A 26,260-nucleotide genomic window follows, 5' to 3' on the forward strand; every position below is an offset into this window, starting at 1 on the left:
AAGACAACCATCCCCATTTTTACTGTCTAGGGCTGCTTTTGAACTGTAACAGCAGAATTGACTAGTTGCAACAGAGACTCTGCCTTAAAAAGCCCCATATGTTTACTACCTTGCCCTTTACAGAATACAATATGCTGACCCCTGAACCAGTGCAATCCTGTAACAAAAGATTTGATAATTTCCTATTATCCCATGGATAAAATAGAAAAATATAGACTAGACACTGTATGTGAATTTATAACAGGTTGAATGATCATTCCCGATGGTCAAAGGTCATTTCAGAAGGAATGATCTGGTAGGCTACTAGAGAGTCATACTATATATAGTCCATGGCTATACTGTCCTCACTACTTTCAGTTATATTCTAACTCAGTGGGTTCTCACATGTTTTTGTGTTGGGATCCTCTTTATACTCTTCATTATCAAGACCACTAAAGAGCTTTGTTTATGTAAGTTATATTTATCTGTATTTACTGTATTAGAAAGTAAAACAGACATTTTAAAAATATTTATTAACTTACTAAAAATAACAATAATAAATCATCACATGTGAATATAGATATTTTATGAAAAATAAGTATTTTTGTGTTTTCTTTTATTGAGGTGTAATTGACATATAACATCAGTTTCAGGTGTACAATCTAACTCAATATTTGAATTATGAAGTGATCACCATAATAAGTTCAATTAACATCTGTACCCATACAGCTACACAATTTTTTTTCTTATAGTGAAACTTACAAGATTTACTCTCTTAGCAATTTTCAAATATGCATATAGTATTAATAAATATAGCCACCATGCTACACATGCATCCTCATAACTTATTTTGTAACTGGAAATACCTTTGTATGTCTTTATTTAATGTTTATTTATATTAGAGAGAGAGAGAGAGAGAGAGGCACACAGAATCTGAAGCAGGCTCCAGGCTCTGAGCTGTCAGCACAGAGCCTGCCATGGGGCTCAAACTCATGGACCTCCAGATCACGACCTGAGCCAAAGTCAGATGCTTAACAGACTGAGCCACCCTGGTACCCTATCTTTGTATCTTTTGATCCCTTTCACCTGTTTCGTCCACCACCCATCCCCACCACTGTCAACCATTAATTTGCCCTCTGAATCTATGAAGTCGTTTTTTTTGTTTGTTTGTTTGTTTGTTTTAATTCATATGTAAGTGATATTATGCAGTATTTGTCTATATCTGGCTTATTTCACTTAATGCCATCAGCGTCCATCCATGTCACAAATGGCAAGATTTCATTCTCTTTTATGGCTAATACTCCACTGTATACTATGTATATATACACACACCATATTTTCTTTATCCGTTCATCCATCAGTGGACACTTAGGTTGTTTCCATGTCATGACTATAGTAAATAATGCTGCAGTGAACATAAGATTGTATCTTTTTGAGTTAGTATTTTCATTTTCTTTGGATAAATACCCAGAAGTGGAACTGCTGGATCATATGATAGTTCTATTTTTAATTTTTTGAGGAAACTTCCTACTGTCTTCTATAGTGGCTGCACTGATTTACATTCCTACCAATATTGCACAAGAATTCTCTTTTCTCCACATCCTTGCCAACACTGTTAGTTTTTGTCTTCTTGACAAAATTCTAACAGGTATGAGGTGGTATCTCAATGTGGTTTTGATTTGTATTTCCCTGATGATTAGTGATGTTGAACGTCTTTTTCTCTACCTGTTGGCTACCTATATATCTTTGGAAAAATATGTCTATATGTTTAGACATATTTACATATTCTGCCCAATTTTTAATTGGATTGTTTGCTTTTTTGCTATTGAATTGTAGGGGTTCATTATATATCTTGGATATTAACCCCTTATCAGATACATGATTTGCATATATTTTCTCCCATTCAGTAGTTTGCCTTTTCATTCTGTTAATGATTTCCTTTGCTGCGCAGAAGCTCTTTAAGTTCAATTATAGCCCCACTTACTTATTTTGCTTTTGTTGCCTTGTTGCCTTTGCTTTTGGTATCACATCCAAAAAAATCCTTGCTAAGACTCCTGTCAGGGAGCCTACTGCCTGTGTTTTCTTCTAGAACTTTTATGGTGTAGGGTCTTACATTCAAGTCTTTAATCCATTTTGATTTAATTTTTGTATATAGTGCAAGAAAGTGGTCCAGTTTCATTCTTTTGCTTGTTGCTGTCCAGTGTTCCCAACACCATTTATTGAAGAGACTTTATCTTATTTAATTAAAGATCTAAGTAATGAAGTAAATAATAAATATTAGATGGGAAGAATCCTGATAGGTTAAATCATGGATCATATGAAACAGCATCTTTTCTTTTTTCTTTTTGAAACTTGAAAGTCAATAGCAGGGTGAGAGGACTCAAAACCATTTATTTGTCATTAGGGAAATGCAAATCAAAACCACAATGAGATACCACTGCATACCCACTAAGATGGCTATAATTTAAAAGAGACAATAACAAATGTTGGTGATGAAGTGGATAAATTGGAACCCTCATGTACTACTGGTAAGAATATAAAATGGTGTAGTTTCTTGGAAAATGGTATGGCAGTTTCTCAGAAGGCTAAATATAGAGTTATCATATGATCTAGCAATTCTACTTATAAGTATATACTCAAGAAAACTGAAAATCTATATCCACACAAAAACTTGTACTTGCATGTTCATAGCAGCATTATTCATAATTGCCAAAAGTGGAAATAATCCCGAATATCCAACAGCTGGTGAGTGAATAAACAAAATGTGGTACTCTAATTTCATTATTTCATTTTATTATTCAACAATGAAAGGTAATGAAGTACTAACAAATGCTACAACGTGGATGAACTTTAAAGACATGCTAAGTGAAAGAAATCTATCACAAAAGGCCACATATTATGTGATCCCATTTATAAGAAATGTCCAGAATAGGCAAATCCATATAGAGGCAGAAAGTAGATTAGCGGCTGCCAGAGACTGGGAAGAGTGGAGAACGGAGGGTGACCACTAATGGATATGGAGTTTCTTAGGATGATGAAAAGGTTCTGTAATTAAATAGTGCTGATTGTGTACTCTTGTGAACATACTAAAATCCACTGGATAGCATACTTATGAAAAGAAGAAAAAGGAATTATGTGGTTTCCTGAAGTCACTGCTTCTCCAGCAGCCCTCTCAAGTAGAGATTGTTTTTATTTCACATCTCACTTACCTTATAGCTAAAAACTCCCTGTAGCTATATCCAGATCATTTCTTCTCTTACAGAGCCCTGACCTGTTGAGGCTCCTGTTTTTTGGATATACCATCCTGTTCCTTGCTCATTGCTATCATCTCTGGACATCCTAGTGACTCCCCATCATTCCTTGAGGATATTAGACTCTGGATAACTTTCACCTACTTCTGATTAATAATTTCTTCCTCCCTTCTGACCATTTCCTTAATTGCACTTTAGCTACCCATTCCTATATCCCATATACTGTGGTTTTATTGATTAAAGGAAGCTAAGTTTTCAGAAGTACAGAGTACTTATTTAGATTATAGAAGTTCAGTAATGGTTATAGTAGTCCTGATGGCAGAGGATATTAGATCCTGTTTTGTTAAACAATACCATGAGTCTTCCCTCTCCTTGTAATCCTTTTGAAGAAAATATAATAGGCTTCAGAACTTAGAGTGAAAGCTATACTAAAAAGTTATTGGAAGTCTGGAATACATATGTTTACTTATTTTAGCATGTTTGTGTATTACATTATTTTTTCTTTTAGAAATTAAAATGTTTGTAAAGCTATTGAACAGGTGTCTAAAAACTGTAAATCGTGATTTATTTATTTTTTTTTTTTAGCAGAAACAAACCACTTTTGAGCAACCTGCCTTTTCAGTTTCAAAGCAGTCACCACCAATATCAGCACCTAAATGGATTGACCCAAAATCTGTTTGTAAGACACCCAGTAGCAGTGCCTTGGATGATTACATGAGCTGGTAATTACTTTTGGCATTCTAGTTTGGCACAGTGGAAATAACATGCCACTGGGGCATCGGGGTTTAACCATCGGGGTTAAATAGATCTGAAGTTGAATCCTGCTCTGTTACTTTAAAGAGTTTCCAAATTTATATTATTTTTCTGAGCATCAGTTATTTCACCTGTAAAAGGGGAGGGGAAGGTGGCTACAATACATTTTTAAGGATTGTTTTGAAAGTCTCTGTCCTATTGTAATTTGTACCAACAATCTATAAATACTCTAAATATGTAAAACTTCTTGGTAATTACACATTGCTACATGGATATCTTTGTGTAACTGAAGGAGGTATTTTAAAGGTTAGCATTCTTATACATGATAAAGGGTAGCTACATTTTATAGCAAAGGAGGGTTTTTAATTGGAATGTGATAGTTTCTGAAAGAAGTTGGTTGTATAGGTCACATAGTTCTGGGAGTGTTCAAAGGTAAAAGACTTGAGTGTATGGGAATGAGGGATGAGTAAAGAAATTGGATGGTCAATGCTGATTGATAGGAAACACAGGGATATTGCAAAAGCAAATTATGACATTTCAAAGAAAGAAAATAAAGGAATGTGGCACATTATATCATCCAACTAGTAGCTATATTTTTAATGTCTTAGAGGATAACTTAAGTCCATGATGCCTTTTGTTTTTAATTTTCATAATGTAATCTTTGATTTTAATTAGAACTGGCCTTAGAAGTTTTATAACCTGGGCTCTTACCAATTTAATATAGTTTTGCTATATATTACTTCATTTTATTATATGTGGAATATTTTAATTTTTTTTTAAGTTTATTTATTTATTTTGAGAGAGAGAGAGAGCAGGGGAGGAACAGAGAAAAGGAGAGAGGGGATCCCAAGCAGACTCTCTACAGAGCCTGATGTGGGGCTTGAACTCATGAACTGCGAGATCATGACCTGAGCTGAAGCCAAGAATTGGATGCTTGACCTATTGTGCCACCTAGACACCCCATATGTGGAATATTTTAAAGAAAGTTGATAACTAGAATAGTGATATAGTTATTTTTTGTGAAGTTAGGTTATATATTGTCAACAAGTATTTGAACTCCTTTGTGCCAAGCACTCTTCTAGGTGTTGAGGATGTGATAGTGAATAAGATAAGCAAAACACAAATGTGAACTCAACAGCTTTAATCTCAAAAGTCCAAACTCCTGTAATGTAATTGGCTTTCTGATATTTCTAGCATGCTGTTGTAGAGCACTATTGTTAAAAAGCACTCGTATGCCATAGGCTGACCTTTGCATTGGCTAAATTCTTCTAAAATAACCCCAACTTCACTTTTAAATGCCATCTTATTAATTTTACTAGTAAGGATTTCTTGTCTAGGGACAAAAAATTACTTTCAGAAAGAATTTCCTCAAAATGAAATTTCTGGTGATAGTATATCTAGAATAAATAACTTAGCTATATTATGAAAACTGATGTGGATTCGGTTTGATGTAATACATTTAAGTTTATATGCATCTTTTAAAATCACACAAGCACTGAGTCAGAATCTTGTTTCTACATTTTTCATGTTTTAAATTAAAACCATTTCTTTCCTAGTTTTAGAACTCCAGTTGTAAAGAATGACTTTCCACCTGCTTGTCAGTTGTCAACACCTTATAGCCAACTTGCCTGTTTCCAGCAGCAGCAGCAAATACCTGTTACTCCACTTCAAACTTTACAGGTTTGATAAATTTTATTTATGATGGTATATGTTTAAGGTATGATCCAAAGATTTTATTTTCATAGCATCTAGTTGTTAGGAAAGGCCTTAAGAACTTGTCCATTCTTAGGCAAAACTCTTAATAGGGAAAACCTATTAAGGGTGCCTTGTGACTTTGAGAGGTTAGTTATTGAAGAAGCTAATGAAGCTTTTTCATGAACTAGGCCAAAAGATCCAGTTTGAATAGCTAGGCAAAATTTGTCTTGTAATTTAGGTAACTTTTTATTCTGTTTCACTACTTAAGCCTACTATTAACTGTGCAGCCTCATTTCACTGGCTGATTAATATGCAGGTAAATTTTCAAGAATATCAGAATAGCAATATAAGATGCTACTAAAATATAAAGTAATTATAAAAATAGGAAAATTTTTGCTGGCGAGGCAATTGTATTGTCATCTGGAGAAAAAATACTCCTGATATCAATACTATTAAAATTAGTTTCTAATAACTATCTGAGTGGCCACTAAATACTGGTGGAAAGCATGAACTTTGAAGAGAGCTTTCTGGCCATGAATCTTGGCCTCACTACTTACCAACTATGTGACCTTTTGTAAGTTACTTAAATTTTCTGTGGCCATTTCATCATCTATAAGGTGGGGATAATAAAGATACCTACCATAGAGGATAATTGTGAAGATTAAATTAGTTAACATATATGGAACTTGTACGGCGGAGCCTGCTACTTAGTAAAGAAAAGATAGCAGCAATTGTTATTTAAATAAAGCAGCAAAACACACACACACACACAAACAGGTAATTAGCTATTACATATTGAGAGATTAAAAAAAAAAAATTAGCTAACAAAAAGTGGAACAATGGTCACCACTGTCTAGAGGGAGGGAGGAATGAGGAGTTACTGTTTAATGGGTGTAGAGTAAAATGCAAATTTTTGTTATGTATATTTTGCAATTAATAAAGAACAAAAAAGCTGACAATAGATTATCCTATGGAAAGAGAAATAGTATTTTGAAGATTGAAGCAGAATAATAAATTACTAAGGAGAAAAAGATGATCAGGTTTGTCCATACATTGTTGAACTCTTCCTCATGTCAGACCCTGTTTGAGTTGATATCTAGAAGTCAAGTCATGACCACATGAATGGGCCAGCAGCCTTCTAGAAAAGGCCAGTGTCAGGAGGAAACTAAAAAGAGTCCAAGAGGGACGAGGTGATCCTTAGGGTTCCTCTGGGCCCTTTGAACTTTACCCCAAGAGGGATAAGAAGCTGTGTAACAGATTGGAGCAGGAAAGTGAAGTGATCTTATTTGCATTTTGAAAAAAGTTACTCTCGCCACAGTGAGGAGGATGGGCTAAGGGGGATGTGGAATGTCCTATGTAGGAAACTGAACTTCACATTAGTATTGAGTCAGAAATAAGTCAGAATTACTTACTCTAACAACTGTCAGCAGTTAGGGGGCAAAAACATTGAACTGCTTTCTTTCCTCTCAGAAGTTTTCAGTTTAAGTGCGAGAAGATGCTCCAAAAGGAAGAGGGGTGGGAGTAGGTAGTGAAAAGCCTTTCTGAAATTATAACTGAATGAAAAATAACAGGTACATATTTCAAAGCCTAATACTTTCTTACAGAAAACATATTTCATGACTCAATAGTGTTTTTTAACCCCTGAGGTTAAAAGGTAAAGAAAGAGATTACATGAGAGATTTCTACCATTTGGGATTTAAAGCAGGACTTGGTTAAATTGAGGTTTATTCAGACAGACCCGTTTCAACTTAGTAAATCAGCTAATCAGATGCGCTTTGTGTCTTCAGCTTTCTTGTCAGCTTGGAATGGGTCCTCTCACTGCACTCCATCTGTGTGAAGCATTTATAGATCCTCTGAGAGCTCTGGCATAAGGGAAGGGAAATGGGGTCTGTTGCAATAGTACATCAGCTACAAGTTTGCCAAGGTAGATGCTGAAGTTCAAATTAACTAACTTGTTGAACATCATTCAGCAGAAAGGGGGCATTGCTGAAATTTGCATTTGTCTGATTGACTCTGGAGCTAGCATACTGCTTCCCTTATAATGTAGTGCTAAATGAGGAAAAAGAATTTAGATATAATTATTTATGCATGTATGTAAGTGAAGAGGGATATATAAGAAAAAAGAATAAGGTGAAAAGTAATAGCTTGTGAGTTTGTGTATTGGCATTAAGTGTTTTCTCCCCTGAATCTTCTATTTATTTATGTTAAGAAGTAAAGGTGAACACTGTATGTCAACTATACTTAAATTAAAAAATTTTTTTTTAAATTACGTAAAGGCGGGGCGCCTGGGTGGCGCAGTCGGTTAAGCGCCCGACTTCAGCCAGGTCACGATCTCGCGGTCCGTGAGTTCGAGCCCCGCATCGGGCTCTGGGCTGATGGCTCAGAGCCTGGAGCCTGTTTCCGATTCTGTGTCTCCCTCTCTCTCTGCCCCTCCCCCGTTCATGCTCTGTCTCTCTCTGTCCCAAAAATAAATAAACGTTGAAAAAAAAAAAATTTTTTTAAATTACGTAAAGGCAAGTTAGAGGGGAGACCTTGGAAGTCTATCTATATATTAATAAGTTTATTAATTTGACTAAAATATGTAAACTTCCTCTTTAAAATATTGTGACTAATATCTAATTACTTGAAATTTAAGATAATTTAAAAATTGGAAGCATTTCACTGTACTAAATGCAAGCTAGTTTCTCAGGCATATTCTTTGCACCTTTGAATCTTTATATATTATTTAGATTTCAGCATCCTCTTCAACAAATGAATGCATTTCAGTTAAAGGAAGAATTTATTCCATATTGAAGCAGATAGGAAGTGGAGGCTCAAGTAAGGTAAGTATCTTAAATATTTAAGAAAGAAAAATATTTTCAGCTTTCCTTTCTTTGTCTTTTTACCCTTTGGGGCTCTTTTTTCTTAACATCTAGGGGCCCATATTGCTTTTGAGCCAAAAATATCCTTATCCCCTGCTCCCATTCCCTCTTTCCAACAAATGGCATATCTCTTTAGACCTATCTCCTAAGTCTAATTCTCTGTTCTTCCCTCTGATGTCCTATGCCTCTAGATTTCTTCTCTAAATGACATTAACATGGATTTGGGGTGGCAAATGAAGCTATGTATTATCATAAAAGAATCTTTCTAAACATCAGGTAGGGCATGTTGTAAATAATATTTTAGGATGATTCAGCAAGATATATGATTAATATTTTGAGTTTTTTGAGTTTTTCATTTCAAAAACAATTTAGTAATGAGAGTTTCTGGAATTAGACTAGATCATTTTCTAAATGTATTTGAGCTCTAAATTTACATGGTTCTGCTTTTCTGGGTGGAAGGCATCTCAAAAGACCTGTCTAAACTTACCATCTTTAGTTCTTCTCATTCGGTTCTCTTAAATCCACTTCAGTCAGATTTTTACCTTTATCACTTAGCAAAACAATTGCTATCAAGATCACCAGTGATCTCAATGTTTTTATTAAATCTAATTCTTTGCTTTAATTTGGGTTACTTAGCATTTGGGAGAGTTGATTGTTCTTTTCTTATTGGAACTTTTTTTTTTATTCCCACTTGGCCTCCCTCAGTTTTCCTCTTCTCCAATTGGCCATTCCTTTTAAGTGTTCTTGTCCCCCATCCTAATGGTGCAACCCTGGTGCACCCCCAGGGTTTAGTCCTTGACCTCTTTTCTTCTCTTTCTAAACTCACTTTACTCCTTTGGTGTTGTCCAGACTCATGGTTTTAGATACCATGTATATGCTGACAGTTCTTAAACATCTTTCTAGCTTAGACCTCCCACTTGAATTCCAGACTTGTATATCCAGTCTCATTGCTCACTATCTCTCCTTGGGTGTCTACTAGATATTTAAAACTTAATATGTCCCAAACATAACTCTGGCTCCATAGTCTTTCCCAGTTCAGTAAATGGCAACTTCATTCTTCCACTAACTAGGCCAAAAACTCTGAAATCATAATTGACCTCACTTTCTCTCACACATACACCCAGTCAGTTGGTAAATCTTGTTGGTTCTACCTCAGAGCATATCTAACATTTGCCTATTTCTCACCACCTCCACTACTATCATTTTGTTCAAAACAACTGCCATCTTTTCATCTGGATTATTATAATAGCCGTATCCCTAGTTTCATTGATTTAATCCTTGCTTTCCTGGTGTATTTTAACATAAGAGTCAGTTTTCCTCTAGATCTCCTCATGTCTTTGCTCAAATATCTTCTCAATCAGGCCTTCCTTGGCCATACTCTTTAGTACCACAACTCTTAACCTTCCAGTCACTGGTGAGCTCCATTTCCTTCTTTATTTTTCTCTGTAGCCCATCCTCTGTGCTTTGTAATTTACTTATTTGGTTTGTTGTTTGTGTCTTCCTGAACTTGAATATAGTTGCATCAAGATAGGGATGTTTGTCTGGTTTGCTCAACAGTGTTTGCTCTGTTATCTAGAATACTACCTAGAACATGACAGAGTGAAGTTATTTGTTGAATGAATGTCCCTCCTCAACTGTTTTGCTGTTATAAGTTGTTAAGGATGATGTATGAAGCACAGCCTGTTGGGTTTAAGTTTTACTGTATTTTCTAAGCCAACTAACAATAGCTAGATTTGTTTAAGATGGTCTCGTTAACTTATTATAAAAAGGTGTGTACATTACTATGAGTAGCAGTTCAATAATATTCATTCCTTTTTTGTATACATTTTCTTCTTTCCCTTGTCTCAGATTTCAGGCATGGGAATAAAGGGACAATTGATTTTTATCAATATATTTGAATTATCTGATTTAGTTGCTTTAATAGAAATTCTTTTGTTAACCTTTATTACTTTAGCTATAGTTGAATAGTGTCCAGGTGAGATACTTATTTAGTGGCATGTTTTCAGAGGATGTAAAATAATCTTGACGGTGTTTTAAACATTTTTTCCTTGGAGCATAATGAAGATGTTAGCTTAAGTGAAGGGTCAGATGATAAAGACACGACTGGCCCATATTTTTTTTAGTGTGATTATATTATCATTTTTTAATTTAATTATTATGGTGGAGTTGACAAAATCAATGTACCTCAGGGAAAGAGGGTAACATGCTTTGTGAAACTAACCATTTATGCTCTATTCTAGAGTTTAGGCAGTGGCCAACATACAGTATTAAGAACATTTAGGAAGGTCATGGAGGCTAATAGGAATAGTCATGATACTAGCCTGTCTAGTTCTTTCACCAACTTCCCATGAAACTGAAAATTATAACTCTGATACTATCTCTATGAGATGGAAGTAGAGGCTATCTAATCATCAGTTATTGTAAGAATTTTGCCAGAAGAGGGGCAGTAGGGGAGTAAAAGCACATACGTGCAAAAAGTTGATTGAAAAGTTTTTATTTCCTTCAAAACTTTGAGATCTTATTATATAGTTTTAATATCTTGCAAATCTCTTTTTCTGATATACCTTACAACTTTAATAGGTTTTAAAATGTCCACTTCATTCTGTCCTAATTGTCCTTAATGATGGTAGCTAACTTTGCTACATTCCAGACACATCCATCTTGGTCATCCTTCCAACCCTGTGTGGTAGGAACTACTAACAACATTTTAATTCTACTAGAGTGGTAGGTACTCTCAATTCTCTAAGGTTTAGAAGGCTGTTTACCATATACAAAGTGGCTTTACACTGTTTTAAAATTCCTTTTATCATCCTTTGCTCTTTTCTGCGGTCTCTTGCCCTATCACTGTTTTAATGCCCCTCTTTGTCTAATTTGCTGTGTGTGCAAATAAAACCAGTAATACTTTGTTAGTTTTATATTTAAAATTTTCAAGTAATTATACCTGACTGCTTGATAGACTGTCCTTATTAGTACAGTTGTAAATGCATGAATCTCATGTACACATTCATTCTCTTCATATCCTTGCCCCCACCTGGTCAAGGTTAAATGGTTTTTAAATAAATGATATTTTACTTCATTTTGTCAAAAGGGATGAATGAATGTAATTTTTCTTGCTTATAATGGCATTTGTATTTGTATACTTGCATTTTAGAAGCCTCATGCCTCTTGCATGTTTTCTGAAAGTTGGACACATTAACTGTATTTTCTACTTTTCAAAATGTATTTATTATCTGCCCTATTGCTTAGAAGTTGACTGTCATTATAGCCAGAGCTGTTTGACCCATACCTGTCAGTGGGCTTATAGGAACATCTTGTTCTTGTCAACTTGACTTTGAAAATGGGACCTAATCTGGGGCGCCTGGGTGGCTCAGTCAGTTAAGCTACAGATTCTTGATCTGAGCTCAGGTTTTGATCTCAGGGTGTGAGTTCAAACCCCACATTGTGCTCTGAGCTGGGTGTGAAGCCTACTTAAAGAAAAATTCATAAACTTTGATCTAATCTACTTTTCACAACTGAATATACAAATAGCTTACAATTATTACATATTTTAAAATACCACATGAATGAGATGCCAATTCCAGGCACAGTGGAAAAAACACCATCTGTGAAATGAATTGACTCTTTATGAAAGCCCTTAGTAGTTCTTAACATTTTATTGAATTATTTATTTATTTAATTCATTTATTTATGAAAGAGAGAGCATGTGCATGAGTGCAAACAGAGAAGGGGGCAGCAGTGGTGGGAGAGAGAAAAATCTTAAGCAGGCTTCACATTCCCTGCTGAGCTCTATCCCGTGACTTTGGGATCACGACCTGAGCCAAAACCAAGAGTCAGACGCTCAACCAATTAAGCCACCCAGGCACCCCTCTTAACATTTTTGAATGTCTTTTGCTTTAGGTTATTTTTTTGGTCAGGGCAACCCAACAGTGTTATGAATAGATATGAAATTTAAATAATCTTTCTTATATGTTGTTATAAAAACTTTTTATGTTTATGCCTTTGTGTTATTGAATGCCCATTGTCATAGGTAGTTGAGAATGGTCTGTTAACTCTCCTAACATATTTTTTTTCCCTTGAATACTCAAAATAAGCCCAGACACGTTTAATTATTCATATCGGTATTTCTCAACCTAAAATTCTAATAAATTTAGAGATATTGTGATAGTGTAAAAGTAGTGCATTCTAAACTTTTTCTTTTGTTCTATATAGGTATTCCAGGTATTGAATGAAAAGAAACAGATACATGCTATAAAGTATGTGAACTTAGAAGAAGCAGATAATCAAACAATCGATAGTTATCGGAATGAAATTGCTTATTTGAATAAACTACAACAACACAGTGATAAGATCATCCGACTTTATGATTAGTAAGGATTTTTTTTTAATATAAAAAGAACACTATTTTGCTATAATTCTACAGATAAAGAAGATAAATACTTAGTCTTAATAGTGTAGGCTAACCATGTATTTTGTTGTTGTTTTTGTTTTTAATGGCAGTGAAATCACGGACCAGTACATTTACATGGTAATGGAATGTGGAAATATAGATCTTAATAGTTGGCTCAAAAAGAAAAAATCCATCAATCCATGGGAACGTAAAAGTTACTGGAAAAATATGTTGGAGGCAGTTTACACAATTCATCAACATGGTATTTTAAAACTCGTTATATGCTGAGTTACAATAATCATTAATAGTGTCATCTTACGATTTTTAGGTATTTGTTGTTGGCACCTCTAGACTAGATAAACTAAATATTTGGACGCTCATTTAAAGATGAAGGCACAAAAAACATTTCTTTAAAACACCGTTAACCAAAGGATATAGTGCATGAACTCAAGTCCCCACAGCCATAATGCATCAATAGTGCAAAATATACCCATATCTTTATTAGTATTAACATAGTCCATTATCCTGTGTCTCCAAATAGTTCAGTTATAGCAGATCTGAGACTTTGGGGTTCAGGCATCCCAAAGATCTGAGATGTTTATTGTACTCATTATGATAGTCGTTTTGTATTGTGTCCCTTGTGTGGGAGTTGGTTTTATTCTTTTTCAATTGTTAGCCCTAGGTTGTTTTTTTTTTTTACTTGGACTTGGTTCTTTTTAGGGCTTCTCTGCCTTTACCTTATCCTTTTTAAAAAATAACTGCTAACCTAGATTAATTGTAATTTTTCTCCTCATGTCTCCCTATAAGTTAAAAGATAATTCAGTGATTAAGATCAGGGCTGTAGGGTTAGAGGTGTCAGGAGCATTAGGGTCTTCCATCTGACAATATAATTTATGATGTTATCTAGTGGGTTGTGAAGATAATAAACTCTGAAGCCAGAGTGCCTGGGTCAAGTCGTGGCCCTGTCACTTAGGTTTTATGACCTTGAGCAAATTACTTAATCTCTGTGCCTTAGTTTTTTCACTTAAAAGGGTAATATTAGTATAGTAATTACCCCAGTTCTGGTGTGAGGATTAAATGATTCAAGATAAGCAGCAAACTTAGAATAGTGCTTGGTACATTGCCGGTACTATATCTTTTTAGAAAATATTAAAAATGAGGGGCTCCTGAGTGGCTCAGTTGGTTAAGTGTTTGACTCTTGGTTTCGGCTCAGGTCATGATCTCACAGTTGGTTGAGATGAGCCTTGCGTCGGGCTCTGAGCTGACAGTATGGAGCCTGCTTGGGATTCTCTTTCTGCCCCTCCCCAACTCACATGCTCTCTTCTTGCTCTCAAGATAAATAAACATTAAAAAAATATTATACATGAGCATTTACTTTGACCAAAGGAATCAACTAGGCCAGTAGATTGTGAAATTTCTTTTTTTTTTTTTTTTTAACATTTATTGATTTTTGTGAGAGAGAGAGAGAGAGACAGAGTGAGCGGGGGAGGGGCAGAGAGAGGAGACACAGAATCCAAAGCAGGCTCCAGGCTCTGAGCTGTCAGTACAGAGCCCGATGCAGGGCTCTAACTCACAAGCCGTGAGATCATGACATGAGCAGAAGTTGGACACTCAACCGACTGAGCCACCTAGGTACCCCATTGTGAAATTTCTTTTATACTTAGAATGTTTTACATTGTCTGATATTACAATGGATTTTTATTTTGAAGGCATCGTTCACAGTGATCTGAAACCTGCTAACTTTCTGATAGTTGATGGAATGCTAAAACTAATTGATTTTGGGATTGCAAATCAAATGCAACCAGATACAACAAGTATTGTTAAAGACTCTCAGGTAAGACTTAACGAATGGTTGGTTACTACCCAGTACGGTTCAGTTCCATTTCACCTGTAAAATATTTTGGTAATGGGGATTTTATTTTTTCTACCTCATTCTTCAAAGGATTTGAAACCTTTGTATTAAGAATAGATACTATAAGAATAAAAACCATATTTAATACACTTTAGAGAGTCAAGATCAGGTAGAAATAAATCTGGCACTTTTAAATGATTTTCCTATAGCTGAGGTAGAGAAGCCTAATGCCTGTCTTGGAAATCACCTTTGTCATGATCTTGAGTTCACCTGAAACTTTGTCTCAGAGATTCCTGGTAGCAACCAAAGAGGGAATTGCAGTTACATGTTTTTTTTATTGTCCATGAGGTAAGATTATTTTATTCTTCTGGAGAAGTAAAGCTTTCCTATCACTTGCATTTGAAAAAAAATTCTTAAGTGGGCCTTCATATTGGAAACAACCATAATATTGTACTCTACTGCCTTTTTCTAATAGGATATGCAGTTACAAACTTAATAAATTTGTCTCCATAAAAACTGAGGTGAGGGGCGCCTGGGTGGCGCAGTCGGTTAAGCGTCCGACTTCAACCAGGTCACGATCTCGCGGTCCGTGAGTTCGAGCCCCGCGTCGGGCTCTGGGCTGATGGCTCAGAGCCTGGAGCCTGTTTCTGATTCTGTGTCTCCCTCTCTCTCTGCCCCTCCCCCGTTCATGCTCTGTCTCTCTCTGTCCCAAAAATAAATAAACGTTGAAAAAAAATTTAAAAAAAAAAACTGAGGTGATAACACCAAAGAATAACTAAAAATAATCCTGCTTGAAGTCAAGATGATGTGTTCTATGTATGCAGATTTCTGGTGTGGATGTGCCATAATCCTAGAAGTAAAACTAGACTATTTTTAGGAGGAATAGATGAACAGCATGCCTTTGAAACAATTCTATTTGATAATAACTTCTCTTTGTATCAAAAATATGGCTGAACATGTAATTGTAAATCAACTTGAAGATTCCCTCTATGGCAAGGCCCTAAAGTACAGGCATTCGGTGCTTGAAAACAGAACCACTTATTTTAGACTAAAATAAATGCCTTTTAAGGTTGGCATAATCTGACTGTGAAAACTCTTGCATGATTTAGATTCCTGCCCCATCTCACTCTGGACATGGGCCCAGGGAATACTTGGAGACATAGCTAGATTTTTGATTGGTTGGTTGGTTGATTTTTTTTTTTTTTTTTAAAGCATTCTAGGCCTGTTCCAGCACAGAGAAATGAGTGATATCAATTCCTCAAGTTTATGGCCATTAATATAATTTTAGCCTCTACAGTTTTATGGTAGTTGCCCATCATAATCGTAGAAAAAGCTTAGCATTCTGAAAGGAATAACTTTTCTGATTATGGACCCAATTTATTTTTCTGGAGTTGTGAAGAAACTTATGTCCTAATATCATTGTCAGTTACTTGATTTTTTAAAATATATTACTGAAATATGTAATTATATAAGTTTCTAAGAATCTGACATTTGTGTTTTAAAAAATCTAAAGCAGAATAAAATATTTTCATTGATTAGTGTTTTCTGTGCTTTGGCCTACAGGTTGGTACAGTTAATTATATGCCACCAGAAGCAATCAAAGATATGTCTTCCTCAAGAGAGAATGGGAAATCCAAGTCAAAGGTATTATGAAGGTTATTTAGATCCCATTTATCTGGCATCAGAAGGGAATGGACTATTCTCTGATTAAACCTAACAGATAACTGAAAGTTGCTTAAGTTCTAAAACTTTTTAGGCCATTTTAGAGACCTTGCTTTCTTTGGCAAATGGTCATGGGATTCAGTTTTACAGTTATTGATTTGAGACTGTTCTTTTAATATTGTGCTTTTAATACGGGATGTCTCAACAATGTGCTCTAACAAAAAACGTACCCAGGGTATTATTTTTCAGTTTCAAAATGAAAGGTAGAAATTAAGACTAAATTAGCTCAGAGTTAGGCACATTAAAATGATCTTTGAAGTCTTTTATTTCCTCTTTGATTCTTACATTTTATCTCTTACCATTTATTCATTTGTGAATTCTACATTTCCAAGTACAATTCTAATAGGCAGTTTTTTCCCAGCCTGCCACAGCTACTTTCCCACTTGCCTTATTTTACCACCTCAGTGAACTTTGTGTTAGCCTCCTTGGTGTCTCTTCTTGGGCTCATTTTGCTTGCCTGGATGCCTCTGGCTCCCAAGCTAATCCTTCGTTGCTCTATAGCAGTGTAACCAAGTGCATGCAAGCATTACATTGTTGTCCAGGGACCTGCATTCAAGTAATAGACCTGCCTCTTTGTTAACAACCATCTTTATGAATTAACTTGCCTGGTTTCTTCATCTATAAATTCAGCTTATAAACAGTACCTGTTTTAAAGGTGAGGATTAAATGATAAAGAATATAAATCACTTAGTACATTGTCTAGCCCTAAATTATTGCTTGATAAATATGTGCTAATTTACTAATTATATTTTCCTTCCTAGAAAATTGTGGCTTCTAAATTTCTTCTCAAATAACTGACATGACATTATGTCAAATAGTCTCTTATAAAATTCTTTTTATTATTTGTTTAGCTTCCCCTTTTAATACTTAGATTTGTTGTCTTTTTTCTTTTTCTTGGTTAGACTTTCCAAGGTTTTGTTAATTTTAAAGAACCAAGTCTTCATTTATTAATTCTATTTTCATTTGCTCTCTAATTTCTGCTTTTATCTTTATTAATTGTATTTCCTTTAGGTTTCTTTTTTTTCTAGTTTCTGGATTTAGATAATTGCCAACTTAATTTTTGTATTCTTTCTTAATGAAAACATTAAAACTGAATTTTACTGAGTTTTACTTTAACTTCTACTTCCACTTTTTTGTAGTATTAATTTTCATTAATTCTAAAGTTTTCAGTTGCAGTTTTAAAATACTTTGAAATAAGATTTATTTTGAATTGCTTGTAGAGTTCAGATTTTTTCAGTTTTCAACTCACTGCTTTAATATTATGGGTAAATCTCCATTCGATGTAATCACCTGCTAAACAGTGGCCTTAATGATTCTGAACAGAAGGCAAATTTTTTATCCCACCATGTAAGATAATCCCTGCTTGTGAAAAGCTCAAACCCTTCCCAGTCTAGCTCTGTTTGCAAATTACTTTCCAATGAACATCTGTTGGCTATTTGGAGTTTCTATTCTGAGGTCTATTGGGCACATTCACTATTTCCCTCTGCTTTCTGTTTCAAATGCCTCTACTATACACGACTTGTGGCTGTGGGTAGTTTGTGTCCCTTCGTATTCTGGGGTTTTGGGGTATGGCTTTTCACTTTGTTTTGTTGTAAATCTTCTCCATATGTCTATGGTTTTGCTACAGGCTTCTCTGTCTGTCTTATCTGGGGATTTGGACAGACTGAAAAACTATGCTGCAATCTAAAATGCAAAACAAATAAAAAGCAGAAACAGACTCCTAAATAAGAACAGGGGCGCCTGGGTGGCGCAGTCGGTTAAGCGTCCGACTTCAGCCAGGTCACGATCTCGCGGTCCGTGAGTTCGAGCCCCGCGTCGGGCTCTGGGCTGATGGCTCAGAGCCTGGAGCCTGTTTCCGATTCTGTGTCTCCCTCTCTCTCTGCCCCTCCCCCGTTCATGCTCTGTCTCTCTCTGTCCCAAAAATAAATAAACGTTGAAAAAAAAAATTAAAAAAAAGGAAAAAATAGATCTCCAAAAGAGGAGTGGGAGGTACAGGCCTCCAGCTCTGGAATGAGTAAGTCATGGGATGGAAGGTACAGCATAGGGAATCTAGTCAATGGTATTTTAATAGTGTTGTGTAGTGACAGACAGTAGCTATACTTGTGGTGAGCATAGCATAGTGTATTGAATTGTCAAGTCACTATGTTGCACACCTGAAACTAATGTAACATTGTGTCAGCTATACTTTAATTAAAAAAATAAATAAGAAAAACTATGCTGCCACAGCCACTGCTATTTTTCTAGAATCTGAAATCCTTTTTTAATCCATGATTTATGTAGAAACGGATTTAATTTCCAGATGGTTAAGTTGGAGGAAGAGGAGTATTTTTATTAATTTTTAGTTTTCTTTGTGTTCAGCAATGGGGTCTGTTTTATCTGCCGTTTTCTGAAAGGTGTGCTAAAATCTCTCTACCCTTCCAACCAAAATAATTTATTGTAGTTTTTACTCAATATAGTTCTATTAAATGTAGTTTCAGTGCAAAGAAGTTCACAACCATCTTGGTTGGTTGTACCTCTTATCATTATAAAATGCCTTTCTTTCTTCTGTTAAAAGTATTTTGTTATGTTCTTGTTTTCCTTTCCTAATGTCAACACTGCTATTCTGCTTTCTTTTTTTCTTTCTCTCTCTTAAAGTCAAAATGGTAATTATGTTATAATACTGCATTGTTTCTAATGAGATTGTTTAATACAAAGAACATGTTATGATAAGTAATATTTTTGAGAACTTACTATAACCAGAAATTATTCTTTATGCTTACCCATATCTCATGGTTACATCATTTAATGCCTATGACAATGTACTTTTATTATTTCTGTTTTAGGGGTGAGGAAATAGAGATCATAGAATTAGCTAATGATAAGGCCAGGATTGAAATGCAGCCCAGCCTGGCCCTATAATTTGCATTCTTGGGTTTAGGATAGTTCAACTTAACATTTTTGAAATCTATGCATATTTACATATTATTAATTTTATATACAAATTTATTATAATAAAATAATTTTGGAGAAAAATAAATTTAAAATTTGCAGTTAATGTTTTTTAGTTTATATTGTCGCAAGCTGACAAGAACGTAATATATGTTTTGGTTGAAATATTTTAATCACAAGTTTGTTGAGAGACTTAAAGCTCATTTCTTGGTAAAATAACCAAATATAGCAAAAACTAGAGAAAGATTTTTTTTTTATGTAAACTTAATCTAGTACTTGCACATTCCTTGAGATTTAGTTATGATTTTAAATGGCAGGGAATATATGTTTACATGTGTGTATATAAAATACTCTTAAATTTAATTTTATGTTAAAATAATTTTTTTTTTTTTTTCCTGAATTAGATAAGCCCCAAAAGTGACGTTTGGTCCTTAGGATGCATTTTGTACTATATGACTTATGGGAAGACACCATTTCAACATATAATTAATCAGATTTCTAAATTACATGCCATAATTGACCCTAATCATGAAATCGAATTTCCTGATATCCCAGAGAAAGATCTTCAAGATGTGTTAAAGGTAACATTAATAGTATATGGATATAGAAGAATGATTTCATATACTTAAATTGTTTGCTTAGAAGAAATCATTGAAATCTGGCATAGGTAGATATAACTAGTCTATTGGAGGGAATTATTGAATGACTTAGGTCTTTAAGTCATGTTAAGTTTATTTTGAAGGTGTTTTTAAAAAGCTTATGAATACTTGGGGATTTTGCAAGAATGACATATGGAATCTTGTCATTTCTGAGTGGGCTATCTAGAAAGCAACTTCTGTAGTATGGTGCAATCTTGAAAAACACTTTATATCAATATTACATAAGAAAGCTTGATTTTTAAAAAAATTAATCCTTATTTTTATAGTGTTGTTTAATAAGGGACCCTAAACAGAGGATATCCATTCCTGAGCTTCTGGTGCATCCATATGTTCAAATTCAAACTCATCCAGGTATTTCTTTGAAAATCAGTTTATTAGATTACTAATTCATTACTAAATAATTACACTGATTATACTAAGTAATTATGCTAATTACTAATATAAACAGACTTTTAGCTATAACAAAACCAGAATTTGAATGGGCTACTTCCAGATTTCCTCCTTCCTTAAGGAAGTTTCTTTTATTCTAAAATACTAAAATAAATGAAATCGCCTTTTTTTTTTACTTGCATTCGTTTTCACTTATCCTTGGTAAGTAGCTTTGATCAATGATAAATTACATAAAGCCAGCCATTGTGCTGTTAAACAGAATGTATTTGTGTATTTTATATTTTTTTAATGGTACCAGTAGGTTATTGATTATATTTTCATTACAGGTAATCATATGGCTAAGGGCACCACTGAAGAAATGAAATATGTTCTGGGCCAACTCGTTGGTCTGAATTCTCCTAACTCCATTTTGAAAGCTGCTAAAGTAAGAATGTCTGTTCTCTATCTACATTACTTTTAATTGTTTTGTATAGTTTAGTGAATTAGATGCTTAAACAGGTACTCCAAAGAAAACTTGGTCCAATCATAAGACAACTATGAAATATATTTCGACATTTAGATACTTGTGCTTTTTGACAAAATAGACTTACTTGATTTACATTCTTATTGTACAGATAGCACAATTGAAAGTGAATTGTCATACAAGGTGCATACCTAAGATTGCAGTCAGGTCTCAACTGGATAAATTTAAAAAGCAACCTGTCTTTTGAATCAACAATATTCTTAACACAGCTTTTGAATTCATTTCTTCTAGCCAATTTTTTCTTAAACCATCTTGGAGAAGTCTCAGTATTTGTTACATGTAATGACTTACAGCTGTGTACAGCAGTCAGCCCACTTCTCAAAGTGAATGCCTCAAACCTTTCAGCCTCCCAGTGTTGGTTTATGTCTATGCCACTATTTTTTGGATCTCATTGCCATCAAACACCTTGTCATTTCTAGAACCCATGTATGTTTATTGCCCACTGGTTTAGTTAACCAAGCAGTTACTAATTATTTATTTCAGTAATAACATCTTCATGTTTTAAATTTCTACCAGTGTATTATTTAGAGCCTTTTATAAATAGAGATGAATTAGTTTCCTTTATCACTAAGGTTATGTGTTCTCCAAGACAGAGATGTCTGTCATCTTCATAAATTAGATGTTGGTTTAGTCTTGAATCCTTTAAAAAATATGTAGATTTTAATATAGCTGATTATGCCTATTTATATAATAATTTGTATTATTTTTTTAATGTCATCTGTTTATTAGTTGAAATATCATCTGATAGTCTATCTCCTGATGAGGGTATTTTAAAGTGTAGCAATTTATCTAAGACTAGCTTTATTTAAAAAAAAATACGGGAGACTAAAAAGGGCTTGAAGGTGCATATGTATGCTTATTAGTAGCTATGGTACATTTCTTTTACAGAAATATTGAGCTGTATCTTATGATAGATTTTTAGGCCAAGCTAGGTGTTTATAATTCTTAATTATCTTCAATAGTTTATAAAATAATTTTGTAGTTATAAGAACAAGAGAGAAATTCATTTCATGTTAGAATATGTTTAGTTATCTTTATTAATCTGATAATCCCTTGAATTTAAAAAGTTACAAAACAGGTGTGTGTTTTTAATTTCAGACTTTATATGACCGATATAGTAGTGGTGAAGGTCATGATTCCTCTTCATCATCCAAGACTTTTGAAAAAAAATGGGAGAAAAAATGATTTGCACCTACTCACAAACTGTCAAATATCAACTGTAAAAATATATTGGACTGTTATACTCTTGATTCTCTGTGGAAACTGCTCTTAAGGACAACTTAATCCTGAAATGTCAATGGCAGAAAAATTCAGTGGATTATTCTCAAAAGAAAACTGTAAAAATAATAACCACTAATGATACTATATATATTAAGTTGTAGAATTGTTCTCTCTCTTTTATGCTTTCCTGCAAATCTACTCTATTTGATATCACATCACACTTAGAATAGTGGATGGACAACTGAAATATATTCTGAAGAACTATGTAAATAAAGCTTTGTAGCATAAAATGACACTAAAATGTAAAAAAATGTATGGTTATTTTCTTTAAGCTAATGCACTGCTGGTGTGGCAGCAAAACACTTTTAAAAAATTGAGTTAAGGGAAGACACAAGAGTCTTCAAGAAGAAAATTCCAAAGGGTTTGAATTCTAAAATAGATTTCCTGATTGCTTTATGGCACTGATGCAGTCCAGAGTTTTAGAGCTGCACTGGTTCTTTTAATTCTCCCTTTGATTCTTCATAATACCGATTGTTTTTGGTGTTTAGAGTATCATGCTGGCTTCTGTGGTATAAGTTGTATAGGGCGTGCCCTTAGTGTATGACTTGCTTGGTAATTGGTAATTACCAATGTAGTCTTAGAATCTTTGGGACTAAATCTAATACATTCTCCCTCCATCTTACCTTTTCTTTATTTAGATTTCATTAGACTTTTTTTTTTTTTTTTAAAGTTTATTTGTTTTGAGAGAGAGCGTGAGCAGGGGAGGAGCAGAGAGAAAAAGAGAGGGAGAATCCCAAGCAGGCTCAGTGCAGAGCCTGACTCCGGCTCGATCTCACAAACTGTGAGATCATGACCTGGGCTGAAACCAAGAGTTGGACATTCAATGGACTGAGCCACCCAGGGGCCCCTCAATAGACCTTTTTAGATCTTTTTTAGATCAGTTTTAGGTTCACAGAAAAATTGAGGGGAAGGTGCAGAGATTTCCCATATAGCCTTTGCCTTCACACATGCACCATCTCCCCTATTATCAACATCCCCCACCAGATTGGTACATTTCTTAAATTTAATGAACCTACATTGGTACACCATAATAGTTGTCTGAAGTCTGTAGCTTACATTACAGTTCATTCTTGCTGGTGTACATTCTGTGCATTTGGACAAATGTATAATGAGAATACAGAGAATTTTCATGGACCTAAAAATTCTCTGTGCTCCTCCTATTCATCCCATCCCTACCCCATAATCCCTTGGCAACCACTGATTTTATTGTGTCGATAGTTTTGCCTTTTCCAGAACACCATGTAGTTGGGAGTTGTACAGTTGGTAACCTTTTCACATTAATTTCTTTCACTTAGAAAAGGTTCCTCCAGGGGCACCTGGGTGTCTCAGTTGGTTGGGCGTCCGACTTTGGCTCAGGTCATGATCTCACAGTTCGTGAGTTTGAGCCCCGCATTAGCTCTGTGCAGACAGCTCAGAGCCTGGAGCCCACTTTGGATTCTGTGTCTCCCTCTCTCTCTGCCCCTTCCCCGCTTGCGCTCAGTCTCTCTCTCAAAAATAAACAAACATAAAAAAAAAAAAAAAAAAAGGTTCCTCCAGGTCTTTTCAGTGCCTAATGATATTCCATTATGTGTATGTACTGCAGTTCATCCATCCAACTACTGAAGGTCATCTTGATTGCTTCCAAATTTTGACAATTACGAATAAAGCTGCTATAATCTGTGTGCAGGTTTTTGTGTGGACGTAAGTTTTCAACTCTTTTGTGTAAATACCAAGGAGCATGTTTGATGGATTGTATGTAAAGAGTATGTTTAGTTTGGTAGGAAACTGCCAAACTGTCTTCCAAAGTGGCTGTACCATTTTGCATTCCTTCCAGCAGTGAATGAGGGTTCCTTTTGCCCCACGACCTTGCCAGCATTTGGTGTTGTCAGGATTCCAGATTTTGGCCATTCCAATAGTGGTATCTCATTGTTTTTTTATTTTGCATTTTCCGGCTGACACATGATGTGGAGCGTCTTTTAATATGCTTACTTGCCAACTGATACCATCTTTGGTTAAATGTCTTTGGTTTATTTTTTAGATTGGGTGGTTTGTTTTCTTTTTTTTTTCAACGTTTATTTATTTTTGGGACAGAGAGAGACAGAGCATGAACGGGGGAGGGGCAGAGAGAGAGGGAGACACAGAATCGGAAACAGGCTCCAGGCTCTGAGCCATCAGCCCAGAGCCTGACGCGGGGCTCGAACTCCCGGACCGCGAGATTGTGACCTGGCTGAAGTCGGACGCTTAACCGACTGCGCCACCCAGGCGCCCCTGGGTGGTTTGTTTTCTTAAGGTTAAGTTTTAAGAATTCTTTGTGTATTTTGGATAGCAGTCCTTTATCAGATATCTTTGCAAATATTTTTTCTCATTCAGTTGTCTTCTCATTTTCTTGATATTGTCTCTCACAGAGCAGAAGTTTTTAATCTTAATGTTCTCCAGCTTGTCAATTATTTCTTAAATGGATCGTGCTGAAAAGTCATCACCACACCCAAGGTCATCTGTTTCTTGCTGTGTTATCTTCTAGAGTTTTACCGTTTTGCGGTTTACATTACATTTAGATTTGTGATCCACTTTGAGTTAATTTTTGTGAAGAATTAACAAAATTCGTTTATCCCCTCACCAATACCATGCTGTCTTGATTGCTGTCACTTTATAGTAGGTCTTAAAGTTGGGTAGTATCAATTCTCCAACTTGGTCTTCAATATTGTGTTGACTATTGGTATTTTTTCCTTTCCATATAAACCTTAGAATTGGTTTGTCAATAACCATAAGAAAACTTGCTGGGATTTTGATTGGGATTGCATTCAGTTAGTAGATCCAGTTGGGAAGAACTGACATTTTGACAATATTGAGTCTTCCTATCCATGACTGGAATATTTCTCCATTTATTGTTCCTTGATTTTTTTCATCAGAGTTTTGTAGTTTTTTTCATATAGACCTCGTATATATATTATGAGATTTATTCCCAATTATTTAATTTTTGAGGGTGCTAATGTAAATGGTATTGTGTTTTTTTAATTTCAAATTCCACTTGTCTATTGCTATTATATAGGACAATGATGGACTTTTGTATATTAACCTTGTATCCTGCAACTTTTCTATAATTGTTTATTAGTTCCAGGAGTTTTTGGTTCTTTTGGGTCTTCTACATAGATGATCATATCATCTGCAAACAAGACTGTTTATTTATTCCCTCCCAATATGCATACCTTTGTTTCTTCGTTTTGTTTTGTTTTGGTTTGGTTTGGTTTGGTTTGGTTTGGTTTGGTTTTTAAAGTAATTTCTATACCCAGTATGGAGCTGCAGCTCACAACCCCGAGATCAAGAGTCACATGCTCTTCATCTAACTGAGCTAACCAGGCTCCCTTCTTGTCTTGCATTAGCTAGCACTTCCAATATGCTATTGAAAGGAGTGGTGAAGGGACTTCCTTGCCTTGTTTCTGATCTTAGTAGGAAAGCTTCAAGTTTCTCAGCATTAACTATGATGTTAGTTAGCTGTATGGTTTTTTTTATAGATATTCTTTATTAAGTTAAGGAAGTTCCCCTTTATTCTTAGTTGTTTTTTTTTTTAATCGTGAATTGATGTTAGACTTTGTAGATTGCTTTTTTGCATCTGTTAATAATGATCATGTGAATTTTCTTTTGTAGCCTGTTGATGTGATTGATTACATTAATTGATTTTTGAATGTTGGACCAGCCTTGCATACTTGGGATAAATCCTCTTCAGTTGTGGTGTATAATTCTTTTTATACATTTGCTAATATTTTATTGAGGATTTTTGCATCTATATTCATGAGAGATATTGATCTATAGGTTTCCTGTAATTTTTTTTTTTTTTTTTTTGAGAGAGAGACCATGCATGAGCAGGGGAGGGGCAGAGGGAGAGGGAGAGAGAATCCCAAGTAGGCTCCATGCCCAGCACAGAGTCCATCAGGGCTCGATCCCACAACCATGAGATCATGACCAGAACTGAAATCAAGAGTCCGATGCTCAACCGACTGAG

General features: G+C 34.9%; 1 protein-coding gene across 19 annotated transcripts in view; it reads left to right on the plus strand.

Moving 5' to 3' along the window:
- The window catches only part of TTK (TTK protein kinase), a 43,568-nt gene extending 17,555 nt beyond the window's left edge, over window positions 1-26,013 (plus strand). For 10 of the 19 annotated variants that reach the window (XM_045498857.1, XM_045498863.1, XM_045498861.1 and 7 more), the window contains 11 exons: window positions 3,816-3,952; window positions 5,540-5,663; window positions 8,408-8,500; window positions 12,749-12,906; window positions 13,037-13,188; window positions 14,636-14,760; window positions 16,342-16,422; window positions 19,833-20,009; window positions 20,354-20,438; window positions 20,804-20,901; window positions 22,099-23,946. In XM_045498857.1, coding sequence (XP_045354813.1) covers window positions 3,816-3,952; window positions 5,540-5,663; window positions 8,408-8,500; window positions 12,749-12,906; window positions 13,037-13,188; window positions 14,636-14,760; window positions 16,342-16,422; window positions 19,833-20,009; window positions 20,354-20,438; window positions 20,804-20,901; window positions 22,099-22,185 — 1,317 coding nt within the window. In that variant the 3' untranslated portion in view covers window positions 22,186-23,946. Of the gene's footprint in view, window positions 1-3,815; window positions 3,953-5,539; window positions 5,664-8,407; window positions 8,501-12,748; window positions 12,907-13,036; window positions 13,189-14,635; window positions 14,761-16,341; window positions 16,423-19,832; window positions 20,010-20,353; window positions 20,439-20,803; window positions 20,902-22,098; window positions 23,947-25,846 lie in introns of those variants that run through there. The other 9 variants (XM_045498871.1, XM_045498865.1, XM_045498867.1 and 6 more) reach the window with 2 other exon arrangements.
- Window positions 26,014-26,260: the final 247 nt, after the last annotated feature.

This window comes from Leopardus geoffroyi, chromosome B2, assembly GCF_018350155.1.
Source record: "Leopardus geoffroyi isolate Oge1 chromosome B2, O.geoffroyi_Oge1_pat1.0, whole genome shotgun sequence".
Taxonomy (NCBI): Eukaryota; Metazoa; Chordata; class Mammalia; order Carnivora; family Felidae; genus Leopardus; species Leopardus geoffroyi.